At 51.1% G+C, this 24806-nt stretch overlaps 1 protein-coding gene across 1 annotated transcript in view; it reads right to left on the reverse strand.

Moving 5' to 3' along the window:
* SCARA5 (scavenger receptor class A member 5) overlaps positions 1-24806 on the reverse strand; it is a 132156-nt gene that overhangs the window by 25119 nt on the left and 82231 nt on the right. Inside the window, exons 6-7 of the mRNA XM_074947347.1 lie at positions 22319-22417; positions 7763-7810 (exon numbers count right to left, since the gene is read on the reverse strand). Coding sequence (XP_074803448.1) covers positions 7763-7810; positions 22319-22417 — 147 coding nt within the window. The remainder of the gene's footprint in view (positions 1-7762; positions 7811-22318; positions 22418-24806) is intronic.

Consider the following 24806-nt stretch of genomic DNA (forward strand, 5'->3'; position numbering starts at 1 on the left):
AAAAATGACTAGAGGACTGGAACACATGTCTTATGAGGAGAGGCTGAAGGAACTGAGGTTATTTAGTCTGCAGAAGAGAAGAATGAGGGGGGATTTGATAGCTGCTTTCAACTACCTGAAAGGGGGTTCCAAAGAGGATGGATCTAGACTGTTCTCAGTGGTAGCAGATGACAGAACGAGGAGTAACGGTCTCAAGTTGTAGTGGGGAGGTTTAGGTTGGATATTAGGAAAAACTTTTTCACTAGGAGGGTGGTGAAACACTGGAATGGGTTCCCTAAGGAGGTGGTGGAATCTCCTTCCTTAGAAGTTTTTAAGGTCAGGCTTGACAAAGCCCTGGCTGGGATAATTTAGTTGGGGGTTGGTCCTGCTTTGGGACTAGATAACCTCCTGAGGTCCCTTCCAACCCTGATATTCTATGATTCTACTGCCTGCAAAATGGTCTGGCCTTGTCTCTTTTGGAACAACTCCCCAGCGCATGGGGGATTATTTGTTCCTTCTGCACCATACCCAATAAACCCCTGAGATTTCCATTCCTTTCGCATGTTTGTTTTTACTGCATCAATTGCTTCCAACCCCCGCTCCCCTCCCATCCCAGAAAGAAAAACAAGAAAGGAAACGTTTTAGAAGCGAAATAAACCCGAGTGGCTAAGAAAACAAGGGCCTGATTCTCTACAGCTGCACCAAGATATCATCGCCTTCTGGATAATTGGGACCATCTGCTTGGTAAGGAAGTGGAACAGAACTGATGCCCTGGAACAGAAGAGTTCACTCCCGCTAGAGGATGGCTTTCTGCTGCAGAATGTCTCAAAGCCACCGTCGTTATTGTACGCAGGTCGGAGTTTGCTCTTTGATACGGAGGCTGCAGCGCCGCTCGCATGTGAGGAAGGGACACATGATAACAGGGTGAGCCTCTGGCGACAGAGAGGGTTTTTGTGTGTCAGCCATTCCCACAGCAGCTTCGATTGCCTCTTACTGCAGTGCTCTCAAATGCTTCACATTAACCCGTGTGTTGAACGTAAGACACGGGAGGCGACCGTCCCGCCCTGCTAGGCACTGGTGAGTCCTCCGCTGGAGCACTGTGTCCAGTTCTGGGCACCACACTTTAAGATGTGGACAAATTGGCGAGAGTCCAGAGGAGAAGAATAAAAATGATCAAAGGTTTAGAAAACCTGACCTCTGAGGAAAGGTTAAAACCACTGGGCCTGTTTAGTCTTGAGAAAAGCCAGCTCAGATGGTGGGGACATGATAACAGTCATTAAATACATAAAAAGGTGGTTACCAAAAGAGCGGTGATTGTTTGCACTCCATGTCCACAAAGGACAGGACGAGAGTGCTGGGAGATGTTAGGGTTAAGTGAAGACCTGGGGAGCTGCTGGTAGGCTGACATGGCATTAGGGAAGAAAGGCACAGCCAGGCAGTATTGCTTTGTTTAATAAATAAGTTGCCATATTTTTCCCTTCCCTGTTGTTGAGAATTGATAAGCCTTGCAGCTGCATAAGTAGTTGTCTAAAAAACAACAACCAACCCCTTTGTGTAAAGAGGTGTTATCTCCCCCTCCCTTCTTTCCCAGCTACACAAGCGAGCCCTGGGTCATGGCCCCTCCCTCCCTCCCCTGAGAACCGCGGATTCAGGGAATTTGTAGCAACAAATGACTGCAAAGAAATGTATTTTCAAGGTAACAATGCCTGTATAACATGCGTACTGCTGTGAACAATAGATAGGGGTGGGTCTACTAATCGTATGGGTGTTTCTCTTACTTCGTAAGGGGTTTTGGGGTGTTGTAGTAAATGTAGGAATTTAAATATTAACTTAGATAAAGAGAGTGTGCTGTAACCAGTCCAGTGCTTCCTCGACAATTGGGTCGAGGGGAACAAGTATCGCAATAAAGAAGCCCGTACTCAAATCCGCCTCTGGGTCAGCCTGCTCCTTAATTGCCTTAGTTTGCAGCATGGAAGCTTTAAGCTAGATATTAGGGAAAACTTTCTTATGAGAAGGGGTGTTAAGCTCTGGAACAGGTTATCAAGGGAGGTTATGGGATCCCCCTGGGAGGCTTTTAAGACCAGGTCAGACGAAGACTCGCTAGGGATGGTCTAGGTTTACTTAGCCCTGCCTCAGCATGGGGACCTGGGCTAGATGACCTCTCAAAGTCCCTTCCAGCCCCAAGTTGCTAGGATTTTGTGTTGGTCAGCGCTCTGGTTAGCGCTGAGCAGGTTTGAGCCAGGCTAGCACTTGGATGGGAGGCTCAAGGTGTCAGGACCCTGGGCAAAGATAGGCAGGACTAGTGCCAGGAGCTTGAGATAGCTGAACTGAGCCAGTGGTCGGAGCCAGTGTCAAAGTCAGGAGTTAGGCCAAAAGTCCGACCCAGAGGCAGAGTCAGGCATTCGGCTGAGGGTCAATACCAGATATCAGGGTCCATGAGGGCATTCCAGGGATCAATCAGGAGCCAGAGCTGGGAGCGCGGGGAAAAAAGAGCTGGAGGTCCACATTCTTGCCTGGACACTTCCTGATATGCCCACCCCATGGTTTTACATAGGATCCAGGAGCCAATCAGGGATCACTAGGACCACTGTCAGTCATAGCTATAGGATGCTGTGGTCCAGAGACCTAGGCCAGCTCCCTTCTCTGAGCTCCCCTCACTGTCTCTCTTCCCCAGGGAGCCTGGCTAGGGTTGGCAACTTTCTAACCGCACAAAACTGAACACTCTTGCCACCACGGTCCCTGCCCCTTCCCTGAGGCCCCGCCCGCACTCACTCCATCCCCCCTCCCTTCGTCGCTCACTCTCCCCCCCCCCACTCGCTTTCTTCGGGCTGGGACAGGGGGTTAGGGTGCGGGAAAGGATGAGGGCTCCCGCAGGGGGTGCGGGCTCCAGCATGGGCCAGGGATGAGGGGTTGGAGGTGCAGGAGGGGGCTCCAGGCTGGGGCCGAGGGGCTCGGAGTGCGGGAGGGGACTCAGGGCTGGGGCAGGGAGTTGGGGTGTGGGAGCGGGTTGAGGTGTGGGCTCCGGGCGGGCGGCGCTTACCTCAGATGGCTCCTGGTTGGCAGCGTAGCTGGCTCTGCACGGTTCTTGGAAGCGACCAACATGTCTCTCTGGCTCCTAGGCAGAGGGGCCAGGGGGCTCTGCGCGCTGCCCGTGCCCACAGGTGCCGCCCCCACAGCTCCTTTGGCTGCATTTCCTGGCCAATGGGATCTGCAGAGCCGGCGCTTGGGGTGGGGCAGCGCACAGAGCCCCTGTGGCCGCCCCTGCACCTAGGAGCCAGACATGCTGGCTGCTTCCGGGAGCCGCGCAGAGCCAGGGAGCCTGCCTTAGCCCCGCTGAGCCGCCAACTGGAATTTAATGGCACAGTCAGCTGTGCTCACTGGAGCCACCAGGGTCCCTTTTCGACCCGGTGTTCTGGTAGAAAACCAGATGCCTGGCAGCCCTAAGCCGGGCAGGTCTCTTGGGGCTCACCCAGGGCTTGCCCCCGCGCCGAGGCCTGCTCTACCCTGGGGGTTCCTCCCAGCCTCAGCCGCTGTAGGGCTTCTCTAGGGAGAACTCCTTTTCTTCTCAGCAGCTCCCTCCTTCCCACTGGTGCGAGCAGCCTCCTCCCAGCTCAGCTGCTCCATTACTAATTAGCTCCAGAGGCCGCACCCAGGTGTGGCCCACCTGGTCATTTTGGGCCAGTTCAGCCCTGCTCCTCCCTGGCGGCGCCCCTCGCCATCGACCCCCTTCCCTCTATGCCTCAGGCTTTCCGCTCCCCATTGCTCGGCCACATCCTGCGGCCGCTCTACCCCGGCCCTGTAACCTCCTTTCATTGCCTGGATCAGAGGCGCCGACTTACATTTTTCCAGGTGCGTGCTCCAATCCCGCTCCGCCCCGAGGCCACGCCCCAACTCCACCCCTTCCCCGAGGTCCCGCCCTGCCACGCCCCTCCTGCCAAGGCCACGCCCCTGCACTGCCCCTCCCCCCCCGAGGCCCTGCCCTCGCTCCACCTCTTCCCACCTCCGCTTTGCCCCTCCCCCCGCCCACCGCTCGCTACTCGCTGCGCTCCCCCCGAGTGCCTCCTGCCAGCCGCCAAACAGCCGATAGGCGGCCCCCGCTGAACAGCTGTGGCTGGTGGGTGCTGAGCACCCCCTATTTGTTTTTCCTGGGGGTGCTTCAGCCTCAGAGCACCCACAGAGTTGGTGCCTATGGCCTGGCTCCTTTGTTTTTGATGCACTAACTGCTTCCTGCCTGTTGAGCCTTCTGTCCTCCGAGCGGTCCTGCTGCCCCAGTCAGCCCCTATTTCCCTATACAGTCAGCCCCTATTTCCCAGCCTTTCACTCCTCCCGTCCCTGCAGAAGCATACGCAGGGCATGAGAGCGTGGGCCCTGTTTACTCCTCCAGGATCTCTGCCCCACAGATAATGTCACGGCTTACCCTCCTGTCCCTCTCCCACGCCTGGAATAAAAACAGCTTCAGGGAACTGGTTACTCTCTGGGATTTCTCATTTCCCAGAAGAGGACTCTCTGGCTGGTCCCTCCTCCAGGCCAGCCTCTGCACGACAGGGATTCTTGGAAAAGCCATTCAAAGGCATGAGGAGGCTATTTGAGAGTTCAGCATGCCCCAGCTTGCAGGGGAGGGATCGTGCATTCCTGGAAGTAGTGATTTCATGCTTCCAGAGAAGGCTTTATTCCCTGCCAGTGCCCCAGCTCACACTCTGTCCGCTCAGAGGGCCCATTCATGCCAGGTCTGAGCACTTCCTGAGGAGTTAAAAAAAAATAGAGAGAACAATTTCTCGCTCTGCTTCCCTTCCCAGCAGCAGGAGAAAGAACTTGGGTTGATGACAGAGGCGTCTGTCGTTCGTGTGTGTCTGCACAAAGCACGTACAGTGGGAAAACTAAGTCAAAGGGATGAGTCTTACATTTCGTGGGTGGAGTCGTCTCTTGTGGCAGTGAGTTCCACAGTCTAGGTCCAGCCCCTGGGAAAGTTCTTGGCTGTTTCCTGGCTCTGATGGAGCACATCTGTCATGGGAGGCAGGTTCCAGAGGTGGAAGAATCCAGAGTCTGTATCTGCATCCTGGTGTTTTTCAGGGGCTGGGTTTTGTGAGCCTGTCAAGCCTCTCCCGCCAGCTCCCCTTCCCTATCACTTCCTCCATCCTCAGGGCCCTCTGGTTATGGCTGCAACCCTCCGGGTGAAAGAAAGCTGGATGCAGCCTCTCCTGGATTGGCCCCACCACCTGCTGCTGATCTGGGGAAAGGAACAGAACCCCGCCTCCTCCCATATGCTATTACAACTTACTAATTGGTAGCCCACCAGGCCACTGGCTTCTGCCACTGCTGCATCCCAGCCTATGTTGAATACATCACGGCTAGCTAAGGCAAAGACCTAGCAGCTTTACGCAGTACATCCAGCTGGGCTGGAGAGCTGTGTACGCGTGGCTAAACACTCCCCATAACATCTGGTCCCAGCTCCCACTGGATATTCACGCAAAACCTGGGATGGCTCAGCTGGGATCTGTGGTTGTTCCAGAGTCCCAGCCCAGACTATAAAGGGGACCCATCCAGGACATGTCACCACCTGATTGCGTTAGTCTTAGGTCAGCCCCAAAGCCCCATCCCTATGCTTACGCTGTCCTTGTGAAAGAACACCCTAGTACTATTGCACGGAAGGGATGTCTGGTGTTCATTACTGCCGGAGCCTGAAGACAGGCTGCTCTGGAAGGGTTGTGCCCGGGAAGGAACAAGGTCACAACTCTGGCACTGTACAGCCAGTTTAGAGGCAACAAGCTTAATTTGCCAGTAAAAATAAATAAATGTGCATGGCCAAATGAATTCACAGATTTGAACTTGATCCACTGACCCTGTTTATTTCCAGGGAAGAACCGGGAGGCAGAAAGCCAGACTCAGCTGCAGGTATCAACGTCCTGATCCTGATTAGCCTTGATGAAGCCAACCCTCTACTGCCAAGAGCCTTTGCTGCAGCAGAATCAGTCCTGATATGTTTTGTTTAACAGCGCTGGAAGATTTTGCTTTGGATATTCCAATAGTCTTAATAGGAGATGCTGGGCAGTGGAATAAGGGCTATGCTGGAATTGCTGCACCATCAGTACACAAGTGTGTATGGTGATAAATATGTCTACCTCCCACCTCAGTCCCCAGGCATGCAGAATTCTTCTCCTCCATGTTGGAAGACTCAGCAGTGTGTACCAGCACTCCGAATTAGGTCTTCCAAGGTGCATTACTGTGGCATTTGTCAGTACTGAATTTCAGCTGGCATGGAGCCTGGTCTCCATGTAAAAACTAGATCAACCTAGCTACATCACTCGGGACTGCAAAAAATGTCACGCTTGTGCAGTGTAGTTAGGGAGACAGTCCCCAGTGTAGACCCAGTGAGGTGTCCTACCTACTGCCTCTTGGAGAGATGGATTACCCATGGCAATGGAAAAAACCCTTCCGTCGATGTAGGAAGCATCCACACTCCGGCACCATGGCGGCACAGCTGTAGCTGGGTCGTTGTAGGGTAGACGTGGCCTCATAGTCTTGTAGACTCAATGAGTCTAACCCAGTTCATTGTGTGTCATCTGCAGATCTTGCCACTTTATCCTCCCCCTTTCCCAGATTACCAGTGAACAACACTGGTCCTCGTACAGAACCTTGTGGTACCTGTCGTTAACCTCTGGCCATGATGACTATGGATCATTTGCTCCCACTTTTTGCTCTCCGTCTCAGTTTCTTCCTGATCCGTGGCGGTAGAATCATAGAATCATAGAAGATCAGGTTGGAAGAGACCTCAGGAGGTCACCTAGTCCAACCCCCTGCTCAAAGCAGGACCGATCCCCGACTAAATCTTTGCCTCTCACCTCATGGCTACTTAGCTTCCTTAACAGCCCAAAGAGGCTTCGACTCCACAGTGGCAAACGGCTACACCGCAGACTCCGCCCCTGGTACCACCCGTGGAGCTGCGTCAGTGGAGAGTCACAGGTCCGGATTGTTTTAGTGCTTAGTCCACATGAACCATTAGACCGCAGCATGCTGGGGCGTGACTCAATCCAGCATGAGCCTGCTGCGGACTAAATTGTCCATGTGTGCCCTGCTGACACGCATGAACCATTCGTTAATGTGATCTGAGCTCATCCTGCTTCAAAGTGCTCTGACAAACGGTTAACACTAGTTACAGGCTAGATTCACACCCCAGCTTGCCACAGCCTAATTGTTTACGTAGGCAAGCCCTTAGCGCACAGAAGGTTCAAGAGAACTGCTCTGAAGAATAACCTTTGTCTTAAAACCTCTCTGATCACGCAGCTTGATTTCACAGGCTAGCCAAGAGCCCTGGCACCATGAAGTTGTGTCTCAGCCACACCCAAGCCTGGGGAGCATTTCACAGGTGTAGACACAGTCTCCTCAGAGCGGAGCAGGCAGAGCTGGAGTGGACACTAAGCTGGAGGGACACTGAAGGAGAACACTGAAGAAGCCCAACAGAGAGGGATAAACACAGGCCGCGTATAAACGTCAGTGTTACACACAGAGCAGCTCCAGACAGAGTGGCAGAATATTGTTAAGGAGGAGTCAATCATGTTATGACCAGAAGATCTACAGCTACAAGGGACACAAAGACATGCAAGTGGGACTCCCATCTAATTCTTCAGGGCACAGACTAGTCACTTACGTGTTGGGGGAGAATAAAGAAGCAATTCCTCACCCCCTCTACCCATTGCAGTATCTACAATAGACCAACAGAAGGGCCTATAGAACCTCCTTGGGAGAAGCTCAACAGGGATTACCGCTCAGGACAGCAGCTGCTTACCTATTTCGCCACCTCTGTCTCCCTTCTCTCCTTTCTGGCCTCGATCACCTGAGAAATGAGAGAAAGATCATATCAGGTGGTGATGGACTAAATGCATCACAGTGCAAGAAAGTGGATAAGCTTCAGATCTGCTAAAATATCTCTGGCTCAGGAACCAAATGGAGATAAAGCCAGAAAACTCTGGGGAAGAGAACATTCAGGACATGTTAATTTCACGAGCCGTTTCCTGTTTGGCAACCAGTGCTTTATTTCTTTCATTTCACACGCACATTTATATGGAGAAGAACAATATCTGAGGATACAAATGACAGCATAAGATATGAGGAGGTCCGAAACCTAATGCCATCTGAGCTGAGGAAGAGACTTCTCCCTGGGACACGGTATTATACAGTTAAATGTCAGAGCAGCATGTACACCTTCCTCTGGAGCACACAGTCTGAGCCACTCTTGAAACAGAGTCCTGGAGTAGAAATGCAGCCCCTGCACTGCCCAACAGTTCTGGGAGGGGAAATTTTGCCCTAGGACACTGAGGCAAACCCAGATTCTTACAAAATATGCTGTGGGCTTGTTAGGGCAAAACGTTGATAAAGGGTGAAATTCACCCTGATGCAGCCTGAGCTCTGGGCATCACTTGACTGTCACTAACCTCCCCTCGGAGTTTAAATCCCATCACTGGCAGACAGTGTTGTGCTAGTCGTTGGCAAGGGTGTGGGTTTTGCCCAAGGTCTGCGTGCAATCTTAGAATGATAGAATCATAGAATATCAGGGTTGGAAGGGACCTCAGGAGGTCATCTAGTCCAACCCCCTGCTCAAAGCAGGACTGATCCCCAATTAAATCATCCCAGCCAGGGCTTTGTCAAGCCTGACCTTAAAAACTTCTAAGGAAGGAGATTCCACCACCTCCCTAGATAACGCATTCCAGTGTTTCACCACCCTCCTAGTGAAAAAGATTTTCCTAATATCCAACCTAAATCTCCCCCACTGCAACTTGAGACCATTACTCCTTGTTCTGTCATCTGCTACCACTGAGAACAGTCTAGAGCCATCCTCTTTGGAACCCCCTTTCAGGTAGTTGAAAGCAGCTATCAAATCCCCCCTCATTCTTCTCTTCCGCAGACTAAACAATCCCAGTTCCCTCAGCCTTTCCTCATAACTCATGTGTTCCAGTCCCCTAATCATTTTTGTTGCCCTCCGCTGGACTCTCCAATATTTCCACATCCTTCTTGTAGTGTGGGGCCCAAAACTGGACACAGTACTCCAGATGAGGCCTCACCAGTGTCGAATAGAGGGGAACGATCACGTCCCTCGATCTGCTGGCAATGCCCCTACTTATACATCCCAAAATGCCATTGGCCTTCTTGGCAACAAGGGCACACTGTTGACTCATATCCAGCTTCTTGTCCACTGTAACCCCTAGGTCCTTTTCTGCAGAACTGCTGCCGAGCCATTCGGTCCCTAGTCTGTAGCGGTGCATTGGATTCTTCCATCCTAAGTGCAGGACTCTTAGCGAGAACCTGTTGTCCCGCTCAGAGGAACAGGGCTGGTGTACCACCGCGTGATGGAGAATGTGGGGTTTGGATCCTAGCTGCAGATGTGGGATATGTATGTTGCAGATGTTCATTTTATCTGTGCGTACGCTCCCCTGCCATACCAGGAGTTAGGCGAGAGAAGTTGGGAAGTGGGTGATGAGAGAGGTTAATCTGGGCAGTGGGGAAGTTTATGGACATTTTTGGGATAGAAGGAACAAAAACCAAGATGAGATGAGCTGGGAAAATCTGAATTTTGCTGCTGACTCTGAAAGTGCTGGCAAGGATTTCAGTTCCTCCTTCCCACCCTGAACCAAGCTGATCTACTAAGCTGGGTTTCCAGACTGACTGACTGACTAAGAAATATCTGCCCTCCCCTGATCTAAGGGTCATGCTTACTGTTGGTTGGAAAATTGATTAGTCCAGCCAGAAAGCCCAGCCCACAGAGCGAGACGGGTACCCAGAAGTCACCTACAACAGGACAGGCCCAACCAGGAAAATAACAGAACACCACTGGCCATCACGTACAGCCCCCAGCTAAACCCTCTCCAGCGCATCATCAATGATCTACAACCTATCCTGAAGGACGACCCATCACTCTCACAGGCCTTGGGAGACAGGCCAGTCCTCGCTTAGAGACAGCCCCCCAATCTGAAGCAAATATTCACCAGCAACTACACCCCACGCAACAGAAACACTAACCCAGGAACCAATCCCTGTAGCAAACCTCGTTGCCTACTCTGTCCCCATATCTACTCTAGCGACACCATCAGAGGATCCAAACACACCAGCCACACCATCAGGGGCTCATTCACCTGCACATCTGCTAATGTGACATACGCCATCATGTGCCAGCAATGCCCCTCTGCCATGTACATTGGCCAAACTGGACAGTCTCTATGTAAAAGAATAAATGGACATAAATCAGACATCAGGAATGGTAACATACAAAAGCCAGCAGGAGAACACTTCAGTCTCCCTGGACACTGAGTAACAGATTTAAAAGTAGCCATCCTTCAACACAAAAACTTCAAAAACAGACTCCAAAGAGAAACTGCAGAGCTACAATTCTACAATGTAGAAAGAATAGTAAATATGGCAGGCGACCAGCTTGGCTTAACAGTGAAATCCTTGCTGATCTTAAACACAAAAAAGAGGCTTACAAGAAGTGGAAGATTGGACAAATGACCAGGGATAAGTATATAAATATTGCTCGGGCATGTAGGAATGGAATCAGGAAGGCTAAATCACACCTGGAGTTGCAGCTAGCGAGGGATGTTAAGAGTAACAAGAAGGGTTTCTTCAGGTATGTTGGCAATAAGAAAGCCAAGGAAAGTGTGGGCCCCTTACTAAATGAGGGAGGCAACCTAGTGACAGAGGATGTGAAAAAAGCTAATGTACTCAATGCTTTTTTGCCTCTGTCTTCACGAACAAGGTCAGCTCCCTGGGCTGGGCAGCACAGCATGGGGAGGAGGTGGCCAGCCCTCTGTGAAGGAAGAAGTGGTTCGGGACTATTTAGAAAAACTGGACGTACACAAGTCCATGGGGCCGAATGCGTTGCATCCGAGAGTGCTAAAGGGATTGGCGGATGTGATTGCAGAGCCATTGGCCATTATCTTTGAAAACTCCTGGCGATTGGGGGAAGTCCCAGAAGATTTGAAAAAGGCTAATGTATTGCCCATCTTTAAAAGAGGGAAGAAGGAGGATCCTGGGAACTACAGGCCAGTCAGCCTCATCTCAGTCCCTGGAAAAATCATGGAGCATGTCCTCAAGGAATCAATTCTGAAGCACTTAGAGGAGAGGAAAGTGATCAGGAAGAGTCAGCATGGATTCACCAAGGGAAAGTCACACCTGACTAATCTAATTGCCTTCTATGATGAGATAACTGGTTCTGTGGATGAAGGGAAAGCAGTGGATGTGTTATTCCTCGACTTTAGCAAAGCTTTTGACACGGTCTCCCACAGTATTCTTGTCAGCAAGTTAAAGAAGTATGGGCTGGATGGATGCACTACAAGGTGGGTAGAACGTTGGCTAGATTGTCGGGCTCAATGGGTAGTGATCAATGGCTCCATGTCTAGTTGGCAGCCAGTATCTAGTGGAGTGCCCCAAGGGTCGGTCCTGGGGCCGGTTTTGTTCAATATCTTCATTAATGATCTGGAGGATGGTGTGGATTGCACCCTCAGCAAGTTTGCGGATGACACTAAACTGGGAGGAGAGGTAGATACGCTGGAGGGTAGGGATAGGATACAGAGGGACCTAGACAAATTGGAGGATTGGGCCAAAAGAAATCGGATGAGGTTCAACAAGGACAAGTGCAGAGTCCTGCACTTAGGACGGAAGAATCCAATGCACCGCTGCAGACTAGGGACCAAATGGCTAGGCAGCAGTTCTGCAGAGAAGGACCTAGGGGTGACAGTGGACGAGAAGCTGGATATGAGTCGACAGTGTGCCCTTGTTGCCAAGAAGACCAATGGCATTTTGGGATGTATAAGTAGGGGCATTGCCAGCAGATCGAGGAACGTGATCGTTCCCCTCTATTTGACATTGGTGAGGCCTCATCTGGAGTACTATGTCCAGTTTTGGGCCCCACACTACAAGAAGGATGTGGAAAAATTGGAGAGAGTCCAGCGGAGGGCAACAAAAATGATTAGGGGACTGGAACACATGAGTTATGAGGAAAGGCTGGGGGAACTGGGGATGTTTAGTCTACGGAAGAGAAGAATGAGGGGGGATTTGATAGCTGCTTTTAACTACCTGAAAGGTGGATCCAAAGAGGATGGATCTAGACTATTCTCAGTGATAGCAGATGACAGGACAAGGAGTAATGGTCTCAAGTTGCAGTGGGGGAGGTTTAGGTTGGATATTAGGAAAAAATGTCTCACTAGGAGGGTGGTGAAACACTGGAATGCGTTACCTAGGGAGGTGGTGGAATCCCCTTCCTTAGAAGTTTTTAAGGTCAGGCTTGACAAAGCCCTGGCTGGGATGATTTAGTTGGGGATTGGTCCTGCTCTGGGCAGGGGGTTGGACTAGATGGCCTCCAGAGGTCCCTTCCAACTCTGTTATTCTATGATTCTATGAATTCATTTGCAAATTTAACACCATTAATTTGGGCTTGAATAGGGACTGGAAGTGGCTGGGTCACTCCAAAAGCAACTTTCCCTCTCTTGGTATTGACATCTCCTCCTCAATTATTGGGAGTGGACCACGTCCACCCTGATTGAATTGGCCCTGTCATCACTGGTTCTCAACTGGTGAGGTAACTCCCTTCTCTTCATGTGCCAGTATATTTATGCCTGTATCTGTAATTTGCACTCCATGCATCTGACGAAGTGGGTTTTTTACCCACGAAACCTTATGCCCAAATAAATCCGTTAGTCTTTAAGGTGCCACCAGACTCCTCGTTGTTTTTGACAGAAGAGAGAGTGAGCATAAGGTATCTGAACTACAACTCCCATGAGGTGCAGCAGCACGATTTTGAATTGAAATTTTCCGGTTTTGGCCAAAAACATTTCAGGTTTTGGGGTATTTGCCTTTTTGACCAAATATCGAGATGTTCCATGGAGATCAGGCGCTTTTCACGAAAAACGTGGGTTAGTCAAACCCCATTTTCCTGTAAAAAAACAAAAGAAGGTGTTTTGGTGGAAAATTTTTGACCAGCCCTAGTCATGATCCTGGTGAATTAAGGCCTCTACTCTGTAACCAGGCTGGCTTTAAACATGGTGCTGTGTCCTGACAAAACCTGGTTGAGATATGGTTAGTAACCGTGATAATGAACAGTGTGTCATCTCTGTCAGTGGTTTGGATTGCATGTGGCAGCCCTCCAGCAATCATGTCCTCACACTCCTATTTTTCTGAACTGTGCTTGTGTGAATGGCCTGGCTGTTTTTTCTTCCCTCTATGCATTAGGACATCCCTCTCTAGGCATGTCCTCCAGGCCCCTCCTGAGGCAGTATGGGATAGCTGCCCAGAGTTTTCCCAGCATGCTCTGAAACAAACATGGTTAGAAGGCGTGGTGAAGGAATGATGCCAGGTGCACACAACCAATGTGCGGTGTCGTAATCGGGTCAGACAAGAGTGTCACAGCACTGGTTACATAAACACAGCTGTTACTAATGGTTGCATAGCATCCCGCTGAAGCATCTGGTGTTGGCTACTATCAGAGGCATGAGAGAGGCCTAGATGGAGAATGGTGGTGGTACCCATCTTCCTATACATTCCCATCCGTTCCACGTACTGCGCTCAAACCTACCAGCTACGCTGCATCATATGCAATGTATGGCCATTCCAGAACTGGCATGGAACATGGGCTGCTCCTTCATCGGCTGCTGCTGTTGCCTATGGACTGCATCCTGAGTGGAACTTGCAGGACAAAACCCTGGCATATCCGAGATGCATTTAAAATGCACTCGTTTATTGCTCTAGGCGCATGCACATGATACCCAGAGACTGGATCGCAGTCCCCTATTAAAACCCTTTGCTTCTCCTCCCTCCCGCACCTGTTGGCAGGTCACCGGAAGGGAAGCAACAAGAGGAACGAAAGGGCACCACCATGATTGCTGGTACTCTCCGCAAATCATCCGCAAGCTGCCCCCGGGCCCGAGCCCTTCAACGAGCAATATCCAGGCCCAGCTTTGACACGTCCTTCTATTTGGTCTCTGTGTGGTAACAACACACACGAGTTGCAAAGAAAAAAAAATCCAGGAAATTCTTGCCCTTTAGCTTGGAGGCTCTGGGAAGACGATTGCTCCCAGAGCCTGCCTCAGCTGTGTCCAATGGAAGAAACCTGCCTGGAGCCCGCTCTGCCGATGAAAAGCAGATGAGTGCAGAACAGAGAACAGCAGGACGAAGGACGCGGCCGAGATGGAGCAGCTGGGGAGGGGACCATGAAAGAGATCTATGTCCAGTGTCCCATGGATGCAGCGGCTGGTGCTCCTGTTCCACGCCACACTAGGAGACGAGGTAGGAAGTGGCCGGGGGGCTGACCATTGGGCTGGGTGCTGTCAGCATGTTGCAGTCAGATCCCTGCTGACCCAGTGGCAGAGCCATCCGCCACTCTTAGGGCCCTGGGCTGGGACTTAGTGGAGTAGGGTGGGCCTGGGTCCTCCTACCCCTGCTGCCATCCCCACCCCGGCGGTGGCAGCCTCCCCATCCTAGGCCAAGAGGCCTGCGTTCATTTGCCATCTACCTGAGCCAAAACGCCAGGCGATAGACTGTCTACTGCTCTGCCCCACATAAAGGGTCAGAGAGCCCCTGATCCTTAGACTACTTGTAGCTCCGCCTTGCTTGAGGGCTGAGCTTCCTAGACTGTTTGTAGATTTGTCCTACCAGAAGGCTCAGCACGGCCATACTGACTCTGGCTAGTACACCACACAGCCCTGAGGGAAAGGCAGCCATATTGACTTTGGCCCCGAGGCCGCACCACCCCGAGGCTAAGGGTGATTGAATGGACTTAAGCGCGGGGCTGTAACGACCCCGACCCCATCCCAAAACAGGGACAGGGCACACTTGCCTCGTGACATGCTGGGACTGTGTGTGCTGGGGGTGTTGCCGCACCCCTTGGCTTGAAGTAGTAACAACAAACACCAGATACATGGTTTCCATCATCAGCACTCCCACTATGAAAATTGCTCCAGCAGCCCTGCATGAAAGGTGGTAGGATGTGTTCTGGGGATTCACCCCAGGGTCCAGAGAGGGGTGGCAGGGCTGGAATTTGGGGGAGATGCATAGTGTTGCCTCGCTGCTGAGTGGTAGCAGATGTCGGGGCCTTGCAGGCTGGCCTCCCACTGCAGCAGACATCAGTGACATGGAGTTTGGGCATATTGCTTGTGTAGCTTGTTTCTTTACACTGCACCAGTCCTGGAACATAGGTGGTCACAAATGACATGTAGACAAGCCCCTCTTCCAGGACTCTCAGCCCACATCAGTGCCCCGTTCCCAGGGAGCAACTCTGCCCTAAGAATTGATCCTAGTGTGAGAGATTAAGGCAGGGCACCAATGCTGCCCAGTGTGTCTAACTTGCTGCTGGTTGCAAGCCGCAACACTTCTATTCATAGACGTGCACTACAATGCTAACAACAACACCGCATTTCTTCAAAGACCGACCACAACATGCACACCAAGAACAACAACGTGCCGGACTCTGTGTAACAGTGCCACTTGGTGGCTCCTGCCAGACCAATGTCACATTTCTGTTTCCTGAAATTGCAAAGTCAAAAAGTCAGAACTAGCTCTAGTAACAGCTGCCAAACTCCTGCATTGGTTCGAGTTCCCATCCAATTCCTCCATGTGGTACTTCCCACATGGACAAACTGACCTCTGTGCAGGGTTTGGATAGGGTGAGGGTGTTTTTTTCATGAGACCTTAAAACCAAGGTCTGATCTATTCTACCAGTGGTGCTACTAATGAGAAGGGATTTGTCCCAGTGACCACAGCAAAAATCTCCCCTCCCCAATGCTGCAATGCAGTGTGGAGAGTCCTGGCTGGGTGCAGCACTCCACCCCAGACGTGGCTGCATTTCAGCAGTGACATGACTATGCTCACTATACACAGACAAAAAGCACTGTGTCAATGAAAGGTTACCGAAAGCATGGAACTGGGCTATTGCCTCACCGTGTGTCTGCTTCCTCTAAGTTACAGCCATGACTATCAATCATAGAAATTCAGCAATTACCGCCAGCGTATTTGGCCATTTATTGGAGAAGGGCCTGGACCAGTCCCCCAGATCTGAACACCCCTGAACTTGGGGAGTTTTGAAACCCAGATTTGGAAGCTGAGGCCTACCCCATCTACCCCTGAGCCTGAACCACTCGGAGGGGCCATTTGTAGACGACAGTCAGAAAAAGGGCAAGTGGGAAGGGATCCCATGTGCGGGAACATGGGCGGTAACACTGGGTGGTTCCCTCATGGATACAGCAGGGAGGAAAATTCTAAAAGTTTAAACCCTAGAGGGCGGGGTATTCTCAGTCACGCATCCTCCATCCCCTCCTGCGCATGGATCAGTGACCCCTCCAGGGGACCAGCTTACACATTCGATGGTAGAGAAAGTCCGTCGTTTCTAACCCGCTGAGGGAAGCACATCAAAGACAGCAACATTCACTGAAAGTCCAGGGGCCTCTTATAGTGGCCAGATCAGATCAATTGATTAGTCTAAGCCCAGAGCTGGAAGAGGCATGAGATCATGAGACACAATTTATCATATAGGCCCCAGCAGCCTTATTGCCCGGCAGCCCAGGACAATCAGAAATCAGATCCAGGTGAATTTAACCTAATCACTTACTGACTAGTGGGAAAAGTGCTGTCTCGCCCCTACAAACCCTGGGTGTGCTGGCCAAGCGACATAGCCCATGTGAGGCCGACAGTGAAAATCAGTCTTTCATTAAATCAGGCACCAGACTCTAAGAACATAAGAATGGCCATATTGGGACAGACCAGTGGCCAATGCCAGGTGCCCCAGAGGGAATGAACAGAAAGGGAATCATCAAGTATCCAGCCCCTGTTGCCCATTCCTGGCTTCCCTACCATGATGAAGATCATATAAGAACCTGGGTGGATGGACAGGCAGACACTGCTGCAGCGCAGGAGAAATGCATGACTTTTCCCACCTTGCTTGCTGCTCTACTCTGACAACCATGTTTGAGATCCAGCCTGACCTTGGAAAAAGTCACCTTCCTGTCCACAGCCCCAGCCTGATATGCGAACCTTGGAGATAGCCTGCTAGGGTCCAAGATGCATTTGGCAGGTAGATCAACATCTATTGAGCGAATGTGAGTGGGGGAAATGAACAATCCCCATTCTCTTATTTCTGCAGGAAGGAGGCTGATTCCTAATGCCCTGGCCATCAAATTAATGTAGCTAACGAAAACTCTTTACCCAGCAGCCAGACCGTACACTCAGAGCGTGAGTCCCAGCTCAGGGCAAGTAGCAATCTCTATTGACTGGTTTAAGCAAATGAAACGATCTTGACAACAGAGTTCACTGTAAAGACGATGGGACGGGGTTGAGACTGTCTTTCTTACGTAGGATGAGGAGTGGACGAGCAGGCCGTAAAAGAGGAGAGACCTTTTGAAGGAGTTTCGCAAGCATCGTGTTGAACACGAGAAAAGCTTATCCCGCCGTGAGAAAAACAAAACCCGTCTGGTTTGGCAGTGTTCCCAGATCATAGGCTGTGATTCCCAGTGTAATATTTCCCAACAGGCCCACGCTGAAGTCGTTAAGTTACATACAGGACGGTTTAATGTATTTATTTTATGTGTGCAGGTTCAAACCGCAACTCTAATAACATTGTCCATCCAGAGAATGTGATTCCTTATTGGACCCATCTCTTGGATAGCAGAGGCATTCCTTCCGCTGGGCAAATTTTGTTTTCACGCAGACTTTGGCCTTGAATGGGTCAAGTTGGACAAACATTTACAGGGCCGAGGATTCAAACATTCCCTCTCTCACTCACACACACTCACACATTGGCATGGGTGTGCAGGAAACATGTGTGTTTAATAGCATACTCCAGGGTTAAGAGGGGGAGTGTTTGCCTAGGACTGAAGTAAAGGTTAATTTGCTTAATGCTCTTTGCCTGTCAAGCCGTTATTTGGCAACCGTCGATGAGAAAAATCTACCGTCCCCTCGTCTGTGAAAGGAAAGAAAACCACAGACCACAACTATAATGTGGGTTTGGCTGGGGGATGCCAAAAAGCAGGTTGTGTGATTGGCTTCCAGCTGCTGCCATCCCCCCCCCCCCGCCCCCAAGAATTGCAGTGCTCTTGAAAAAGATGCAGGGCTGTGATGATCATCTAGTCCAGCATTTCTCAACCCAAACCCAACCCAACCCAGCATTTCCCAACCCAAAAGGGGGTCGCAAACCTATTGTAGGGGAGGTCGCGGTATTGTCACCCTAACTTCTGTGCTCTCTGGCTGCCCAGCTCTGAAGGCAGCACCGCCCCCAGCAGCAGTGCAGAAGTAAGGGTGGCCTGGTATGGGGAGGGTAGTCACATTTTTGGGGTGGGTGTCGTCACAGCCTGAAATATTTTCAAAGGGGGTCCCAGCAAAAAGAAAAAAAGTTTGAGAACCCCTGATCTAGTCTGACCTGCTGCAGGACACAGGCCAGTGGTTCCTGCATCAAGCCTGTACCTTGTGACTGAGCTAGAGCGGGATGCCCACCAAGCCTGGCGAGTGACACCGCTGGGGATGCTGAAGCCCCATGTCCTCAGGGACTGTACTCATCTCTAAAAATCCCGGTAAGGAAAACTGTCAGCGGCTGTAAAACAGAGAAAACAAACTGGAGCTACTGCAACCCACACATTTATTCTCTTGTTCCTTCAGCTTCTCGTCCTTCCTTCTTCTTTCCTCCTCCCTTTCAGCACCAGTACATCCTGCTTAGGGCTAGGCCCACACTTGTGAGGGCCCTGCTGTCAGCATCAAGCCATGTGTAGGCTGAGAAGGAAGCTAGCTGTGTTTTTCTGCACATACCCCAGAGCCGGCTCCAGTCCTGTGCCCACACAGACATACCAGGGCTTATGGGTTCTTTGTTCTTTTCCAATGAGAGGGAGCCCTGGACTTGTCAAGTGCTTTCTGTCTTCCAAGCACTGCACAAATACTGTCTATTCACCCGGGAGATTTGAAGAGCCAATTGTGCCCTAGGAGCACAGAAACCCTTTGAAGGCAAGATGGTGCCGAGCAGAGGACATCTGGGAGGCCAATGCAGAGAGCAGATTCTCCCTCTTGACAAACCAGGTTGGGATCTGGTACATGGCCACCAAAGTTACCGTGGTGACAATGGGGTGGGGTTGCCACTCATTCCATGACTTATAGGACAGGCTTTGATTTTGAGGGTCATGATCCAGGCATCCTGACATATTTCTGGGGCCAAAGCAGCGTCATTTGGTTTGTGGCACGGATGGAACAAGGCAAAATCGTGGTGCCCCAGATCTGCCTTGAAGAGCTGGGAGCCCTGCTGCATCCTTCTTGTTTTGCTGTTGCATGGCATTGAGAGACAAGGGCTCTCTGCCCTCCTGCTGGCCCTGCCCTTTGAGTCTGGAATCCCACCTCTTCTCACATGTTTGCAGGGTGCCGACAGGGACACATGCCCCTGCGCGGAGGTGCATGAGTTTCAGACATTTCCCTTCCCAGTGCTAGCATGCTGCAGAGCACCATGGGGGCCACGAAACATGCACAGTGCTGCATAGTCAATGGGACACATCCATGCGGCTAAACAAAGTTCCAGCTGGATGCATCTCACCGATACGATACCGGGAATCCCATGACCTTATTTTAATGAATCCATGGCTGCATTTAATGACAATGCCCACATCGCAGTCACCAGCTCAACTGCACACATGCAACATTGGAAGTAGAACTCAGGACTGTCTCTGCAAGCTCTCACTCCCCTCAGACTCCAGATGAAGGAGAATTTCTCTTAGTTCATATAATCATAGAAGGTTAGGGTTGGAAGAGACCTCAGGAGGCCATCTAGTCCAACCCCCTGCTCAAAGCAGGACCAACCCCAACTAAATCATCCCAGCCAGGGCTTTGTCAAGCCGGGCCTTAAAAACCTCTAAGGATGGAGATTCCACCCCCTCCCTAGGTAACGCATTCCAGTGCTTCACCACCCTCCTAGTGAAATAGTGTTTCCTAATATCCAACCTAGACCTCCCCCACTGCAACTTGAGACCATTACTCCTCGTTCTGTCATCTGCCACCACTGAGAACAGCTGAGCTCCATCCTCTCTGGAACCCCCCTCAGGTAGTTGAAGGCTGCTATCAAATCCCCGCTCACTCTTCTCTTCTGCAGACCAAATAAGCCCTGTTCCCTCAGCCTCTCCTCGTAAGTCATGGGCCCCAGCCCCTAAGCATTTTTGTTGCCTTCCGCTGGACTCTCTCCAATTTGTCCACGTCCCTTCTGTAGTCCACATCCTTGTCCACATCCTTCCTAGTTGTAGTAATATTAGTGCTTATATCCTCTACGGGCCATGATGAGAGGGTGACATGAGCAAATCAGCGGGACATCTTGCCCATGATGAGCCCATTGCAGTCCGCTGAATATTTACCTGGCAAACAAAGACAAGTCAACTTAACCAAGACATACTGAGTTATTGAGGAACGGAGGTGCTGTTTCCACCCCAGAGTGCAACCAGTTCCGATTCACTCTTGTAGGAGGGAAGTCTAGGAAATTCTTTTGCCCCCCCATTCCCTGGCTGCAAAACAACCAGTCCCGAGGAATTAATTTCCCCCTTGTCTACAGAGCATCAGACTCCGCTGTCTGCTCTTCTTTGGTTTGCATTATGAGGATCTAAATATGCAGGACACCTTCTTTACCTAGGGCCGCAGCTCTGAAATCTTTGTGTGGCTTCCTCTCCACTTAGCAATGTCACCAATAAATCTCTCTTCCCACATCTCCTCTCTTTAGGACAGAGCTTCCTAGGGCTGCAACTTTGCTCGCTGACAATCTGGGGGAGTGGTGTACCCACCAGGAATGGTTCCTCTTACAAAGGTGGCATGAAACGAGGGACAAATGGAGGAACTGGTCCTTTCAATGGACTGGAATGATGCTGGTGGTAATTCCTGTGGTGCTGAACTACTACAGCATATTTGAGAGTAGACAGCTTGATCCAGACCTGAGGTCCATCTAATGCAGTCTCCTATCTCTGACGGATGTATAGAAAAGCTGAAAGGTTTCATTCTCTGTGGTACTTTCCCCACTGTGCACCAGGTGCATTTGTGTGATTCAGAGTGAGAGGTATGTTAAAAGAAGACACTTGTTTTGTTTTCACAATGCACCGTTAACCTGGAGAACTCACTGTCACAGTGTATTATTGAAGTTAAGAGCATAGTAGACTTCCTAAAAAGTTTAGACATTTATATGACTATCATCTGCAGGAACAGGACAAAAATTGTGTGAGGAATATCAACCCTCATGTTTCATAGTAGAAGCCCATCAGTATCTGCCTGGGGTCAGGAGGAAAGTTCTCTTCAGGGCAGGTTATTCCATAAGTGTTCACTGGAGGGTTTCTTTCACCTTCCTGATTTCTATTTCTATTAAGACACCAGACTAACTGGGGCTGTATGGCAATTGCTCTGCTTCTGTGTTAGGAGTTGTCTATTTGTGTGAGAGGCATGTATTGCATGCCAGTAACCCTGTCTGACCACCTCTCCACACTTCATCCCTCTGGGGTTCTTATGCAAAGCAGAAAATAGCAGGCTTCACTGGGAACTTTCTGTGGGTACACCTGGCTTGAAATGACGATGCTTTCATTTTCTGCACCTTTAAATGTCTAAGTGCAGCGCCTACCTGCAGAGAGAGCAGCCATTTTGGTTTTTAGAGCTGCTGTAGAGTGTTACAAAGACACACACACACTGTGCTCCCCTCAGGGAGACTTGACTTTTGTTCTTTCTTGGCTACCATAAGCTAAAGTAAACGCTGTTTGAGTCAGAAAGTGCATATTTTGGAAACATAACCATTTCTTACAGGTGTTTTTTAAGTTTACAGTATGCGATTTTTTTTAGACAGCCTACCTACTCATTTGCTCTGCTAAAATAGGTACATAAACTCTAACTATACCATGCCATCAAAATAATGGTTTACACTCCATGATCTCACACCTGTTTTTAACCTGGGATATAATGAGCCTCTTCAAAACCACAAGAAACCAAAAAGAAGTGGCAGAAAAAAATACTTGATATAAGGCTAACTAGCGGGCGTGCATGTGAAAACTCCCCTCCCTCCCTGAGGGATGTATAAAAAGCCTGACGCAAGTCCAGATGCACAGGGGTTGGGCAGATCCTGGCCCTGTTTTAGCCTCCTTCATCCCAGGCCTCTGAATGGCCTGATTCTCAGCGCCCTCCACTCCCACCGAAGCTGAAGGGGAGCGGCAGGGGCTCAGCACCACTAATTAACAGGCCCTATATGGGCACATGGGAGATATCGTCTCTCGTCGACATTTGACCAGCAGGTGTCACCAAAGCCAACACACCTCGGGAAGCCCAGACAGAACCAAGAACCCACATGCCAGGCATCTGGAGCATGAACTCTGAACAGTACCTTTGAATCCCCGCATCCCAGTAGGGCCGGATGGGCCGAGGTCTCCCTTGTCTCCTTTCAGGCCGGGTGATCCCAGAGGCCCTCTCTCCCCAGGGAGCCCTGGATTGGGAACGAACAACAGACAAGGTGTTGTTATGACAGCAGGAAACCAAACCGGCGAAGAGCGGTACCCGGCGTGCAGGCTGCCTGAGTGCTAACTGGCTCTGCTGGGCCCACCTGGCAGCGTGAGACCAACGACAGGTGCACCCTCTCCATCCCGCTGTCCTGCTAAACCAAATCCCCTCGCTGCTCCTGGCCGATCAGAACCGGAGACGGGCCTGCACTACAAAGCTCACACACAGACGCCTAATTCCCCAGTGTTCAGTGGGGCTCTGGATCCAGGCTTCTAGTCTGGGCCCAAGCCTAATCAGAACCGCCACGGTGAAGAACCCGTTGGTACATCTACAGCTCAAGTTGCAACATTTCAGGTGCCTTTGTGGGGGCTCGGCTTGGTGCAGAGCGACCCAGCCAAATGCAAAAGGGCAACCTCCCTGCAGGACACCACAGCATGTGATGGGAGCAGGGCGGCTACTTGCTACCTGCTCCAGAATCCACAGGATGGCCCGATCTCTTGGGTCCATCCCACAGCATTCCTAAAGGGCCTTTAAAGAACCCTGAACTGACTTAGCACTGGGCATCATGTCCAGTCTCATTGGACTTTTCCCACTCTAGTTGATATGCTCCTCTGAGAGTGCCGGTTCCTGGGAACCAAGGCATCTTGACGCCATCCCGCCCCGTCACGCTTGCCTGTGCCCTGGCTGGCTGTGTGACCCCCGGCAGCTCACTCAGGGAGATGTATGTCCTGTGCAGAGGGATAGTACAAGGACTATTCACCATCTGTGGGTGAAAGTGGGACTTAAGCATTACCTGGTCCTTGTGCTGGTCCCTCTGCATGGGTGAATTGAACCCTCAGGGCCCAGTGCTGTGGCCAGGGAGGTCTCATAGACTCTAAGACCAGAAGGGACCATCATGATCATCTAGTCTGAGCCCCTGTAGATCGCAGACCACAGAACCTCACCCACCCACTCCTGTAACAGACCCAGAACCTCTGGCTGAGTCACTGAAGTCCTCAAATCATGATTTAAAGACTTCAAGTTACAGAGAATCCCCCATTTACACTAGTTTAAACCTGCAAGTGACTCAGGCCCCATGCTGCAGAGGAAGGTGAAAACCGCCAGGGTCTCTGCCAATCTGACGTGGGGAAAAATTCCTTCCCAACCCCAATATGACAATCAGTTAGACCCTGAGCATGTGGGCAAGACCCACCAGCCAGACACCTGGGAAAGAATTCTCTATAGCAACTCAGAGCCCTCCCCAGCTAGTGTCCCCATCTCTGGCCATTGTAGATGCTAACAGAAGTCACGGATGACTCCTATGCCATTGTATCATCCCCCCGCCCCCAATTTATCCAGCTCAGTCTTGAACCCAGTTAGGTTTTTTGCCCCCCACTGCTCCCTTTGGGAGGCTGTTCCAGAACTTCACTCCTCTGACAGTGAGAAACCTTCGCCTAATTTCAAGCCTAAACATATTGATGGCCAATTTCTCTCCATTTGTTCTTGTGTCAATATTGGCCCTTAACTGAAATAACTCCTCTCCCTCCCTGGGGTTAATCCCTCTGTGGCAGGGGTGGCCAACCTGAGTCTGAGAAGGAGCCAGAATTGATCAATGTACATTGCCAAAGAGCCAGAGTAATACGTCAGCAGCCCCCCATCAGCTCCCCCAGCCCGGCTCCCAGCGTCTCCCCCTCCCTCCCGATCAGCTGTTTTGTGGCGTGCAGGAGGCTCTGGGGAGGAGGGGGGAGGAGTGCGGGCACGGCAGGCTCAGGGGAGGGGGCAGGAAGGGGTGGCGTGGGGGCAGGGCCTGTGGCAGAGCCAGGGGTTCAGCCGTGAGCACCCCCCGGCACATTGGAAATTTGGCGCCTGTAGCTCCAGCCCCGGTGTCGGAGCCTAGACAAGGAGCCGCATGTTAACGTCTGAAGAGCCGCATGGGGCTCCGGAGCCACAAGTTGGCCCCCACTGCTCTGAGGTATTTATAGAGAACAATCACATCTCCCCTCAGCCTTTGTTTGGTTAGGCTAAACAAGCCCAGCTCCTTAAGTCCCTCTAACAAGGTAGGTTCTCTATTCCTCTGATCATCCTAGCAGCCCATGTCAATGGGAGTTTTCAATCAATGCCAGGGGATACCGACTAGGCCCTAACCCTTTCTGCGCTGCATTCTAGGGACATCATAATTCTTCCCCCATCCCACGGCAGGCGTGGGGCTTCAGGATCTGATTAGTTGCAGCTGTCTGAGGTGTCTGAGTGGGGGAAGGTGCTATGCAGAAGGGGAATTAATGTTGGCCAGCTAGCCTTTTACATGCTTCCCCTGCACCCCATCACAAGCTGAATTCCTTTCTAAACCCCAGGACGTGGCGGTGCCATGGCTGGGAGAATTTCTTTGAGCCCGCGTG

This window comes from Natator depressus, chromosome 3 (genome assembly GCF_965152275.1).
Source record: "Natator depressus isolate rNatDep1 chromosome 3, rNatDep2.hap1, whole genome shotgun sequence".
NCBI classification, from domain to species: Eukaryota; Metazoa; Chordata; order Testudines; family Cheloniidae; genus Natator; species Natator depressus.